At 46.4% G+C, this 13,834-nt stretch overlaps 1 protein-coding gene across 1 annotated transcript in view; it reads right to left on the bottom strand.

Annotated features, from left to right (window-relative positions):
- The window catches only part of Bbg (big bang), a 37,526-nt gene extending 23,692 nt beyond the window's left edge, over positions 1 to 13,834 (bottom strand). The window contains exons 1-5 of the mRNA XM_070671367.1: positions 13,383 to 13,834; positions 9,181 to 9,597; positions 7,852 to 8,334; positions 6,005 to 7,719; positions 5,113 to 5,198 (exon numbers count right to left, since the gene is read on the bottom strand). Coding sequence (XP_070527468.1) covers positions 5,113 to 5,198; positions 6,005 to 7,719; positions 7,852 to 8,334; positions 9,181 to 9,597; positions 13,383 to 13,385 — 2,704 coding nt within the window. The 5' untranslated portion in view covers positions 13,386 to 13,834. The remainder of the gene's footprint in view (positions 1 to 5,112; positions 5,199 to 6,004; positions 7,720 to 7,851; positions 8,335 to 9,180; positions 9,598 to 13,382) is intronic.

The following is a 13,834-nucleotide window of genomic DNA, read 5'->3' on the forward strand; positions in this document are numbered from 1 at the left end:
CGTGACGATAGAAATATTAAATTTACCCTTGTCAAGGTCCGCCTTTTTTTTTTTTTTTTTTTGCATAACTCGAAGCTGTTCGCTGACACGATCGACACGGTCCAGCGACAGGCGCATATCGATTTTCGACATTACCGGGCCCAGTTCATTATTCGAATGTGTTAGATTTCTGATCAATCAACGATAGCGCCACGTTACACGAGCGATCGTAATGTTCATTGAAGGATTATTCATTACAATATTTTTTTTTATGAATACCCCCGCGCGCTCTTGATTGCGGCAAGATCGGGTTGCTGCCGATCTTTATCGTTTTATTTAAGAGGAATGAAAGAAATCTGCTTCCATCACGTCGTGGCATTTACACGCGAGTTAACAGCGGGATAAAAATTCGCGCTGATTGTCTCGTAAAGAGCCGGGCGGCTTTAAAGCGCCGACGGTCGGACCTTCGCTCAGTTCCACGCTCGTTTCCTGGATTTGTATTTTAGCGTCCCGACTTGATTCGTGAATGCGGATTACAGTCGCGCTGGCGATAAATCGAATCGCGGCTGCGTCTTCAATTAATTCGGTATCTGTGCGCTTTACTAAATTAAACGTTCAAATTGAGGTAGTAAAAAATGGCAAGAGGGACAACGGTGGGTTGGAAACGTTAATTTCTTCATCATTCGCGGTAACTTTATCCGACAATTTCACGGTAAATCGTTGTCGCGATAGCCGCGTTTTGTAGTCGTGCGGCGTAAATATTATGGGAACGTTTCGGGATTCGTATCCGCTTGCATAAAGCGGCGTGTAAACTGGATCTTACACAAACGTCCGTCGACGGGGACACACCGTGAAAAAGAAAACGTAATTTCACGTTCATTTATATATTATCCGGGCAAACGATTAAGCTTCACCCGCTGTGGAAGTAATCCGTCCGCTCGTTAACCTCGCGGATCGATCTGCATCTCAAGTATGATGCATCGTAACTAATTATATTGACGTTGCCGTATGCGTAGCGCTTCCGGGTTGCCGCAACGGAATGTCGTCTCTCGAATCTCGGATCTTGTTGCCGATATGCCTATGTGGACACATAGTAGATCCTTTCAAGCACGGCTGACCCGGCTCGGCGAACCAAGTGTCTGTCCTCTTCTCGGCCGATCTCGTCGCGCGAATAATAATAACTGTCTTCCCGATATCGATTTTCTCGTGCGTTCGTGCGCGATTCGCAGAGGCACGCGCGCCAGATGTAGGATGTAATGCCTGCCTGCTTCTAGTAAACGCGCGTAACGTAATTCTGGTTTCCATTTCCAGCGCCGATCGTAATCTCCCGTTCAACCGGCGCACTTTGTTAAATTCGTTGATACCGGTCGATCTTGAAACGGGGCGAGTCATCTTTAGGCGGTTTTACTGCGTGCACCGTTCGAGCTGGCGCGATGGAATGCAGTCCGCTCGATCGGATGCATTAAGCGTACTTTGCGAGTCACATCGAAGCGCGATTCTTTCGGTACGGACACGGCAAAACGTGACCCGGTTTTCTTACGCGATGCAAATTTCCAAATAAAACGCTTCGGGAATATCGCATTTTTTATTCGCCGGTTCTTTGAAGGAACAAGAATCGAATTATGCATTCCCTCCCACGCGCGGCATAAGACGATAACGTGTCGTTATACTTTTTATCAAAATGCAAAAAGGAAATTCCGCGCCGTTGTCGCATTTCGAAGGATCCTCGAAATATTTTGCCGAGACCCGTTACTCGATATTAATAATCCGATTGTATTCTTTTTAACACCGCGCATACCTATTCCGTCGAGTTTTGAATAGCGAATAATTTTCTATAAGACGTGAGATTAGCCCGAATAAAATGCTGCCTGGAATTTATGCGCGTTAACATTTTATAGAAAGTACTCGGTATCAATATCTACTAATTGATCCGGCGTAGAAAGCTTTTCTTGGGAGGTCAAAACTAATCATCGCCCTTTGCAATCGCAAATTGAAACGGGCGTCGGATTGCCTGGGAAAGGTCGATCGCCTTAAGAGCCCAGGTCGTTAATATACAATTCGATTAAAATTACGGAATGCGCTTTTCGTTAATGCGTTTTTAAGACGTGTCGTTGCGTAAGCGAAAAACGGATCTTCCGAGGCGCTTGATATCACATGAGAGCGTTACGATAAATATCCGGAGATCTAGTACGATTCGCAGGGTGACGCGCTGCATTAAGGATCGCTAATTTTTATTCAAGCGTAAGGACATATCCCGATATCCGTCCCGAGGGTACATTGATAGAAAGACGTACGCAATAACGTAAACTGTATATCAGATCCGCCGGGATCAGGTTGGGAGAGAATTTCAGCTTCGAAGAGGCTGGAAAGTGTTGTCTTAGGGAAAGAGCTATCGATGCCAATCTAAGTTGAATTCGTATAGGTGTTGGCTGCGCGACATTTGTTATCTTTGGGTCAGTATACTATACGCGTACGGGCTCCGCGCTGGACCGGTGGAATGCCGTCTTCTGCGATCGCGTGCGTAGAGGTGCACGTCAGTATATACGCAAGTATGCGTCAGAGATCGCCGTCTCTTCGATTGGAAGTGAACCAAGTGAAAGATCTCGAAAAGGAAGGCGATTAAGGGGGAATGGGACCTTGAGCGCGGTCAGCCACTGGAAGAGCTTCGGAGGCTGAAGACCGCGGCTCGGGACGCGGCATCGCCATATTGTTGTGACTAGTAAAGCTTTGCCGGACCCCGATCGGCCGTTCCGCGACTCGCAACGTGCCGCGCGTACGCTGCTCGCGGCGCCGAATCGATCGTAAACGCGAAACAATAAAGGGTACTTGATAATTAACGGAAGAGCACCGTCGAGCCGGCGCTAATGCGATTGATGTCTTTCTCGCCAATTCGATCTATCCCCGGATGCGATTACATTTCGCGGAGTGATCGTTGAATAAAACGCCGTTGTCAAACAGATTGCGAATCTTGCGCTTTTAAAGAAATAAATGAAAGAAATCTGAGTTTACACACGGTGAATACTCCAACCTCGTTCAGCCTCGTAAGAATTATCGACGCTTTTAGCAACGCGTTTCCTAATACGCCGAGCGTTATTACCTCCAAAGCGCGTTTCGCGCGGGGATATATAAAAGATTCTCGAATCAACGTAAAGTGACGCAATGCATTTTCACGCGGTTGAACTCACGCGCGGCAAAACTGTGGGTGGCGTAATGGGTCTTGTGTGAATTTTTACGATTCCGTATTTAACGGTTGAGGAATGAACAGTCGGGCTCGTCGAGGAAAAAAAAAATCGTCGGTTAAAACGTCGCCGACACCTGGCAATCCGCGGGCGCCTGACCGTAAAGCTTCGCGTTTACAGCGAGGTAACCTCGGCTGTGCGGCGGCATCGGTTTGTTCGTTAGCAATCCACGCGGGCATCGCCGCCGCTCGCTGCCAGGCGATATTCTCGAATTATTCTTAACGGTTTTGTTCTCACACCCACCTGGCCGGCGGCCGAGAATCCACATTCGAGTCGGAGTAACGCCGACCGTGCCGATTAGAGACCGCGTCCACGGAATTTCCTTATTTCCCACTCAGCACAAAGCGCCCGGCCACGGTAAAGTCTCGGGTGAAGATCCGCCGATACACTCCTTATCGTACGATTCGCTTCAGGAATTGCGCTGTTCGCGTTGCAAGGAAAAAAAAGAAGAAAAAAAAACAAACAAGAAAAAAAAAGAATAATGAAAAAGGAAATAGACACGGCGGAGACGATGTCGAAATCGCGCGGGAGGCAAAGACTTCGTCATTGGAAAATTACACGTCGCTTCTAACGTTAGAGTGTTCAGCGTGCGTGATCGGCGCGTTTCTGATGAAGTACCGTGCAGATTAATTATGATAGAAACGCTTATTATTTCTCATTATCCCCCTCCCTTTTAGCTTCGCAATTCTTTCTGTTACATAAACCACCTTCTTCCTGCGGACTTTTCTCGATAACTGTATATTCATTGAAAAAAAAAAACAGGACACGTCAAGTGCGTTGGAAATATTATGAATGATGAATTATTTTTGATAATACACTTTGATGATGCACACGCAGGGTGAATCACTACTGTTCGAAAGGGGCTCGATTTCCGGTATTTCCGCGGCGAGATTACCGTTTTCTCGATCAATCTTCGTTGGTGAGATAGAGATTTTTCTATCTGACTCGCGACGAGAGGAGACGAGGATGCGATAACGCGTCTTTCTTTAAATAGTTTCCTCGAAGAGCATGCATTACGCAAATAGGTATCTCATTGAAGACAAGTGTTTCATGTATGCGGAAAACGGTGGGGAGGTTTCTTGATGCGATGTTTGCGTAGAAATAAATTATAAGGGACCTGAAGCCACGGGCAGAAAGAGAAAGAGAGAGAAAAAGATTGAATGGAAGAGAAAGAGGTATTAAAAAGATGTCTTGATTAAGATCTCCCGCGTAATATCGCGGTTGCGAGGAGGAAACGCGAACATCTAGTTATCCGCGCGAAAATACCAGAGAATGCACGTCGGTGAATAAGAATTTCTCCCGGCGAGGAAGGCGCGCCGCTACACGCCTTTGTCTCGATTCGCGACCTGCCTCCGTTTTAAATGCATTCGCGCCCGCGCGAAACCGGAGAGCCGCATGGGCGCGCAACGTAAGGTGATTAATGCGTAACCTTTATAAATCTCGACGGTGACGTGGAGCTGTAGCATATGTGTGTGTGTGTACTGGGTGTTCTCTGATCGTTACGCACTCGAATATTTTCCGAATTATTATTTTCTTTTTTTTTTTTTCTCCGCGTTTGGCGCGTTGCAGAACCGTGATAATTCTCGCTGAGCCGCGGAAACGCGACGTCGAGACTATCGAAGGGGAGGTCAATTAATTAATTAGCGATTGGTCACCGCATGCTCGCCTCATGATCGTCTCGACTGACAATAACGCTACATTTTTTTTTTTTTCCACTCAGTTGGCATTGACAAGCGCGAATCTCCGATTCGTTGCCTTTTGCCATTACGGAACGCGTCTCTAATCGTTCCGTACTGGCCTCGCATTCTTCCGTTAATTGGATAAATTGCAGTTTTATTGATTCAAATCGTATTTCATTTAATTAAGGTTTAATTAGCGTATTAAGTGAACTCACCGTTTTTAACGAACGCATCTTTTTTTATTACGGGAGGCGATTCTTCCGGCTTCGTCGTCAACTCGCTGTCATTCGTGTCTGCGTTGCTGTAACAGGTCATTGGAAATGTATTTTCTTAATTGCTTAATAGCGAGCTAAATGTCTTTTTTTTTTTTTCTTAAATTCTATCGCCGACTGCAACATAAAACAAATATAAAAAATAAATTCTAAATAATCCATTGCGCGTATAATTAGTTCTAAAAAAATTTATTAAAGAATTTAATAAACGTAAATCGCTGTTCGAATAATTCGAGAGGCGATTGCAGCGTCATGCAAAGAAGGAGAGATCGCTTTTCAAAGCAATGAGCAAATGTCGAGCATTTGCACGGAGGCGTTCACCTCGTGGGACGGCCGAGTCGAACGACTGTTCGTTTCTCAGTAATCGACAACCCTCTTTTCTATTCTCGGAGCGGTCAATTAACCTTTTCTCCATGTGCCGCGCGCGGCAGGTAACCCATATCCATAAAGAAAGTGAATTAATTTCTTTTTAAAGTTCACTTCTTGCCTGGCGCTGCAACGAGCTGCTTCTATGGTAGTCTGTTCCCCGACACAATTCTCAGCGGCTGATCGCGCGGCTAATTGCATATTTTATTCGAAACGAGCGTAGTCGTTATAATTAATTTTACACAATTTATATGTAATTGCCAGCTTGATTGCGCAATAAATTAGGGATATTACACGCCGATGTAAGAATCAAAGCGCGGTGAAAGTGAGCGTAAATCACGTTCCTTCAGAAATATGTAATCGTAAACTCCCCCCTCGCCACCGGGATCTCTCTTAATAATTATAACCTCTGTTAAATAATATTATAAAACGTCCGTGGTAACGTTAGAATGCATAATTGCGAACTCACGCGTTTACATATTCCAAAGAAGTTTCCTCCTCCTCGCCGATGGTGGCGAGATTGCTTTGCCAGTAATAGTCACCGTCGTCGCTCTCGTCAGTCGTATCTTCCTCCTCTGCGATTTCCTCGTTCTTCAGTATTTGATTCATTTCCGGATTCTTTATGTCGTCGCTTATCACGTCGAGCGATCGATAAGTATCATCGTCCTCGCTTTCTTGAATTGTTGAGTTATTAACCGATAAGATACTTTCCTCGCCCGATGGAAGTACTTCCGTCAGAATATCTCGATCGTCTGTCCTAGTTTCCTCTTGATAACGACTTTCCGAGTCTTTCGGCCTTTCCCTTTCATCGCTCGACTCGTTAACGCGTTCCTCGTTCGTGTCTGAATTCGATTTCTGCTCCGGAACTTTGTTCGGATTATTCGCCGGTTGCAGTGGATCATGTTCGCTTTCGTCGTCCGTGTCGGCTTTGATTTTATTTTGGTTGCAATTTGTAGTTTCCGCTCCGTTATTCGAATTACTTTTCGCAATTTCCATCTTGTGATCAGGTTGCACGAGCTTGGCTTTGATTTCAACGATTTCGAACGCTTTATTCGTCTGTGCGTCTTCTCCCGAGCTCGCAGCTTTATCGTTTTCGTTATCGGAACAAACGTTGTTCATATCGGATTCTCTTTCGGGACTTTTGTTTGAGTTTTCCACCTTTCGACTCTTCTCGTCGAGAATGTTGTTTTTGCTAGGTGACAATTTGCAGGCTCTCGATCGAGTATTCTCCGCGCTTTTAACTTGCGAAGGATTCACGTTTTCTTTTTCCGCAATGTGATTAGTGTCGGGCGATGGTAGCTTAATTTCCTTCCGCGGTGTAATAGTCGGCGGCGGAGGCGGAGGCGGTGGCCTCTTCCGTCTAGCCTTAACGTCTTTTCTCGGCAACGGTTTCGGTGGCAATAACGGAGCTTCCGTAGGCTCTCTTTCGGACGAGGCGGGCACCGTTGCGGAGATTCGCGGACGCGCCTCGTTTCCAGATTCGCTCGCTTGCATCTGGTTCACGCAGATCCTATTAACGTGATTTCTGGCCGGCAACGGCGGCGGTGACGACCTGTCGCCGTTGCTTCGCCCGGTGCCGGAAACGCAGGTCGCTTCGCGGAATTCCTCGTGGTTCCCGTTGACGCGCTCCACGAGCTCCACGTCGTCCTTAATTGGCCTGAAATGCGTCGTCGAATCGGCGGCCAGGTCGGCCGTGTAGAAGAGATCCGGCCTGGTCTCGTGCCCGTAACTCAGCGGGGCGTCCTGAAAGCTGAGCGGCGGCTGAAGAGTGATCGTTTCCTCGATCAGCACCGTGTTCGGTGCAACGACCGCCGTAATCCGCTCGACTTCGCCTCGCGACTCCACGTGCGTCACCGCCTCGGAGCTGGCGAGACGACGGAGTAGGTAGTCCGGTGGACTCGTGAAATCTCGCTCGAGATGCTCGAGCGGGCAGATCGCGCGAGACAGTAGCACGTCGCGATCCGACGATCGATCAAAGTCTTGATCGCCGCCCGAGAAATCGCCCGGCTGCTCGGAACCGGTGGTCGACGCCGTCGACGTCGTGGATATCGTCGATACGCGATCGGACGTCGAGAATCTGTCCACCACGGTGGACATGGAGCTGCCAGTATCGTCGGACGTACTGCCGTGAGTAGAACCGCATTGCGATCGAGCGTCTAGATAAACCATTGCTTCCGGCGGTTCCTGTAAATGGGAAGATAATTCTTTTCAGTCGAACATCGATAGCATTTTTTTTTTACTTTGATAAATTCGTAAATATTTAATGTATTTTTATTTTTTTATTTTTTTATCGCGATTACATTCGTTTTGAATTACCTGCTTCGGTTTTACAAAGTCTAGCGAACGGTCCTTCGGCGATTCCTTCGGGCTTTCCTGACTCGATCCGTTGACACTTCTCGGCGAGGACTCGCAGTTCTCGTACGAGCCGATTTTAGCCACGCATTGTGTCCCGACTTGAGTAACTGGCAAACCGTTCTGCGTGCCGTTTTGCGCTCCGTTCTGCATGCCGTTCTGCGATTTCGAGCTGTCCCATAGTTTCTTGATAGGATTAGGATTCGCCTCGCCGTCCGCGGATCCTCGGGGCTGTCTCAGCTTCCGTGGCGGTACGGGCGGCGGTGTAGCCGGCAATTCCGGCGGCACCTTGCTCCTCTTGATTTTTCTCTCCGCGCTCACCACTTCCGGTCTAAGGGCGCCGCGGCACCGCACCATCAACCTGATGACCAGCTGCGACTCCTTCAACCTTCTCACACAATCCAATCGGGTCATGTGCGTCACCGGTATACCGTCGATCGAAAGTACCTGCAAGAGACGTAACGTGATTGTCGTGCACGCGGAAGCGCGGGGAAGGGCATACCGGCGATAATTTGCAATGTAAACAAGCGGCGGAGGTGAGAGGGAGCATCTCCCGAGGATCATTAGAGAGGAAGTAGGTCTTGAAAATCATAGACGGCACCGTGGGAGCCGAAGAGAGTGCGTTTACACCGTCTCATTTCGCAGCTGTTCCGTGAGATAAAAATATCCATCGGCATTGCTATCTCACAGTCGTGATTTTCATTTTATCGGTAAACACTTTAATAAATTTGAAACCGACTTTTCTCCAGCGATGACATTGATTACGTATCGTAGAATTTAAATATGTAAAAAAGATTTCGCACTTTCTTTTTTCCCATTTTTTTTCTTTCTTTTTATTTTTTCTTTTATTTATGCGCGCTGATATTACATCACGGATGCAGATGTCGGGATTTAAATAATTACGTGAGTCATTGTATCGGCATTGAAATTATCAATAGGTCTCTGCCACTTCAACCATTGTAATCTTTATCTATTACAAAAGAATTCGGTTCCGTAACTGAAAGCGACGCGTACGACTCGAAAAAGATTTCACGTGGCGTTAAGACTGAATGAAATCATACATGTTCATGAACATTGTACTTTCTTGAATTTATCACATGCATTACGGCACAAAATTATCACGTCAGCGAAAGCAGAAATGTTATTAGATTCGTGTTAACGTACGGGAAACAAGATCAAGAAAGCAGGTATCGCTCGCGTGCATCTGAAATATTTCTCGAGAAAATCAATTCGAAGGAGAAAAAAAATTCTAAAATACGGAGAATACTCTGCGTTTCGTAGTATCGTTATTACCTCGTCCCCTTCGCCTAAGGTGCCCCACGAACACTTTGCTCTGCTGGCTGGACTCTGCTCCGCGCAGCTCTGCACGAAAAGCCTCCTGACTCTCTCGGCGGTCTTGTTGCCGCCTTCGAATTTGAGTCCGAATCCCAAACGTTCCCCGGGCAGCCTGAAAACCTCGACTTCTTCCTCGAGGTGCCCGTCCACGCCGTTCGACAGACTCTTGCCCGTCGTCGCCGACTCCTCATCGTCTTTCTTCTTGTTGCCGATCGACAGAACGGTCACAAAATTTTCCGACGTCGGCTGATTGCCGACGCTGACCACTGTCACGAAATCCTCCGTTGTGCCCTTGGCGACGTCCATCTTTCGGGCTGCTTCTAATTCATGGCAAGTCGGCTGATTGTTACGTTCCCCTGGAATGCTAGCCACTCCCTGAAAATAAATCAAATCATCGTCGACAATTCCGTGGCACGTTACGTGGCGTAATCGGGGAGACAGGTTCTTATCGGAGCCAAACCTGTTTCGAAGTTAGAATCGTGAGGGATTTATTTATAAATTGCTGCATGTATTTATAAATTCGCACGCTCGATACAATCGACAGTTATTTTCGCGGATCGCGAGCAGAGCCGGAAATTCGAGGCACTTGCCTGTGAAAATTTATAATGTTTCTCGTCGCTGGCAGATGGCTATTTTCTAATCGTATCCCATTTGCTCGTAATGCAGAATCAACTGGCGAACAGACGCCGGTAGACGAACCGTGTCACGTAGACCGAGGATCGCGGACGATCATTAAGCGGCTGCATACCGGTGTTAGTCGCGTGACCAACTTAATACGGAACTTTCATGTTACCGTCGGTGCATGCTTGTTTTATCAATTACGCTGTTACATATAGATAGCAGCCGGACGAATTATAAACAAACAAGGCACGTGTCGATATAAATTACATTCCCGGCGCGAGTTATCTGTAGTATACTTGGTGAAGCGCTAACTGTAACTCGTATTCTGTTATATCTGAAATCTGTCCCGTCACGATTGACCTCTGCTCAAGTGGAATTTTCATTCCGCCGTTTTTCCACGGGACGAGCGTCCCGAAAATTACGTCCGCGCCAAACGTTTACGCGATTAGCAACGGCCATTCGGGCATCCTATCTCTCCAGCTTCCAAGTTTTCGCGTAATTTAGTCGCCGTAAAAAGTTTTTACACCGCAATCGAATATCGAAGGCAGGCCACCGTAAAGGCATTCGTGGAAATCTCGAGGCTAACTTTCGATCGGGTGCTTCCTTCTATTTGTTTACTTTCATCGCGCGCTTATGGTATCCCAAGCGTCGGCAAATTACAAACATAAATTTTCCCATGTCGCGGATTTTTTTCCCCGACGCGGCGGGCTCTCCGGTTGTCATAAACATTCTTCCGTTCGCGTCGCGGAGGAGCTCCAAGCATCTCGACTAATAAATCTTCCTTCTTATTTTTCTTTCGCGGGGCAGGTGAACAACGCACACCGCCTCCATCCGTTTTCACCCATCAGCGTCCCGATAATTTAACGATATGTATACCGTCCGTCGCCGTGAAAGTATGTCCGTTTCCACTCGGAGGCTTCGTGCACAGTCTCCCTCCCCCCTCCCTCCCCCTCGTCGCCAGTATCACCTCTGATCTCGGCAGAATGTGAGAAGTAGAAAGTAGACTGACCCGGGGTCACTGTCGAGCAATCAGCTGATCGCGAAGGTTCCGATCGCCAAACGTATTCTAGATTCGAGCCTCCTTTGCATATTATTCTCATTATCTTTTCCGAGCCTGTGGAATCAACGTCGTTTCACAGCGCGATGATTTATTAATCGCGCGGATATTGAATATATGTATAATTGCCCGTTATCGATAAACGTACGTACAATAGCAGTTCGCATGGAAATTGCAGATACTACTCATTAGTTGATAGCGCCAAGTATGCGAGGAATTTTCTGCGCCAGTGATCAAGCTAATCGAGTGCATCGCCGATGATTCTCTATGTCGCGTGCAGCTCTGAAATTAATTTTCTAGTCGGAAGCGTGAGCTTGATTTGCTTTTATGAAATATTTGTTCATTAATTATATACCTGCTGAACACGAGGCGATCAAGGGGGGGGAACCTGATACGTGTATCGGCGCCGCATATATTTTACATCCTCGGTCGATAGGCGGTACCGTGATTTCTAATAAATTTATCAAAGTATCGCATTCGTCAAATAAAGTGCACGGTTCGATCGATAATTTTTTATTTCACGCCGGTAGGAATCGATCGGCGTCGAAGATCGCGGGACAGACGGAGCACAAAAATCTCGTCGTGAGCGGAGTGTAGGGAGATCCGAGGAGCCCGTACAAGTGCGTGTAACGGAATTCGTAGCCGCAGGCCGATCGCCACATTCTCGATATGCCGTGGCTGGCTCTCGAGTGAGCGTGGGCACCGAAACCTCGTAAAAATATCGCGAGGCTGAACCGCGATCCCCGAACGCGTATTCGACGACGAATCGGGCTTCGTAGTTACGTCGGTTTAATCCTCGCTCGAGGTCTATACTCGGAATACTTGACCGTATTCTCACTGGATAATGCCCTCCTTAGATAATTTCGTGGAATGTCGGGAGAACGTCGGGCGGGATGAGTCGCGTTTTCTTCGTTTAATTAATACTCCATTCGTGGGAAAGGATTTGCATATAACTGTAACCCTTATGGCCACCCGACGAGCCTTCGCATGATGGATCGGTTGCACGTAAAACCAGCTGTGCCAGGCGCGATTAATGTCGTACAAATTTAAACCGTTCGCGTGCAATCTCGACGGTCGCTTCGTAATACCGAAGTACTAATGCCGAGCGGGTAGCCGAAGTAATTAGGCGCGAGGAAGGCACGAAGTCGAATTCTAATGAATACAAATTGCACGTCTATGAACTCGCTCGAGTCCATCCGGGGATGGCCATTAATGTTATTCCACAACTGTTACGTGCGGAAATACCCGTGCTCGGCTAAATGGGATTGTACGAGCCTTCGGAATTCCGCGTTTTCCTAGCCATAAGCGCGACGCCGCGTTATGCAACAACTGGCGCACGTCGACACGCTTCGCGGCGATTTTGACAACGTGTCCCATTCATTTTATTTAAATCTCTATTCCGGCGGCTCCAGCTGTTCTGGAAAAACGGTACTCGATCTTGACGACGGCAATGACTCGCAGCCGTCGGCGCAAAGAAAAATATAATAACGCTGATTTATGTGTTACTATATCACGCGCGAGAAAAGGCACGTGTTTACGAAAATCGAAATTCTAATTGCGAGGAAATATTTTTTTTTTTTTTTTTTAATTAAGTAATTCCAGGCGTGCACTTTGTTCTGATTTTCGATGAATTTGTTTTACTTAATATAGATTTTTAATATTTCCATTTTTTGCTCATTATCCATAAGAAACGGTAATTGTTTCAATGTTGAAACGCTACTTCCTCTGCACTTCGATCAGCAGATAATCGTGTTCAGCGCATGCATAACAATTTTTTTTCTTTTTTTCTTCTTTTTTTTTTTTACAATATGCGCTTCCTACCTGAAGCACATACACGCTCTGAAACTTTCACGGAATTAGAAATAATTATTTATGAATAACGGAATATTTCGTTCGGATAAAAAATTATGAGAGCATTATTATAAATGTGTATGTTTAGCTAAATTATATTTATATTGAACTTAGATTTGAAATTAATTTTACTAGAAATTAATCGATGTGGAATTAAAATTCAAGTTGTTTGTAAAATGTATCTTCCGTGACGCGTAAGGAAGCCGTACAATATACGCATACGGAATATTGCTAAATGGATTAAATGAGCATTCCTTTGATACCGAATGATGCATGCTGCATATAAATAAGATCGTGCATAGTATTTAATGGAATATAAAATTTCAAACTCTAATCTGTTAAACCTGATAAATGCCAAACCTTTCACGACCGTAAATTACCATGGACACGACATGAAAGAATGTTTGACGGTGAAATAATTTCCGAGTGTTTCCCTCTGGATTTTGCCCGGCAATCGTTTTATATTTCACTCGTGTCTGTTTTCGCAACGCTTTGCATTTTCTTCAAAATGCAGTCAGCTCCACTAACGAACCACGTATGAGAACGAACAGAAAGTAATATCCTTGAAATCACAACGATCTCATCTTTCATTTCTTAGCAATTTTTTAGATGAGTATCAAGCGGTACGTACCATTCATGAGCATTGCTAAATCCTCCGATCGCCGCTACGGTCCACGTAACACTTGTATACAGATCCCGAATCCACGATTTTTTATTTTTCTTTTTTTTTTTTAATTCTTCTGCTCACACTTTCGTTCCCCGACAGTCGACGTGCGGTCTTTCCAATAAAATCTCGGTTGAATATTCGTACTCGGCTGCCGTGATTCTATCGTAGACGTCGCGCGGACGCTATGGACCGCTATCTCGTTGCGTCGCAGCTGCCGTTCGAGCGATGTATCGAAGTTAATCGGAGTCGGCTCGGTGAATTCCACTCGCTGCCGATGAACGAGCGTGTCCGCGCGATGTTAGCGATGCTCGGAACGGAATCACGTGACGGGAACACGCGAAAAATCAACTGTTGAACGTGCATTCGGGACACCGCACCGTGCCGGACTGATGAGCCGCTCGGTAAGCTGACTTTCT

Source organism: Cardiocondyla obscurior, linkage group LG23, assembly GCF_019399895.1.
Source record: "Cardiocondyla obscurior isolate alpha-2009 linkage group LG23, Cobs3.1, whole genome shotgun sequence".
Classification (NCBI taxonomy): Eukaryota; Metazoa; Arthropoda; class Insecta; order Hymenoptera; family Formicidae; genus Cardiocondyla; species Cardiocondyla obscurior.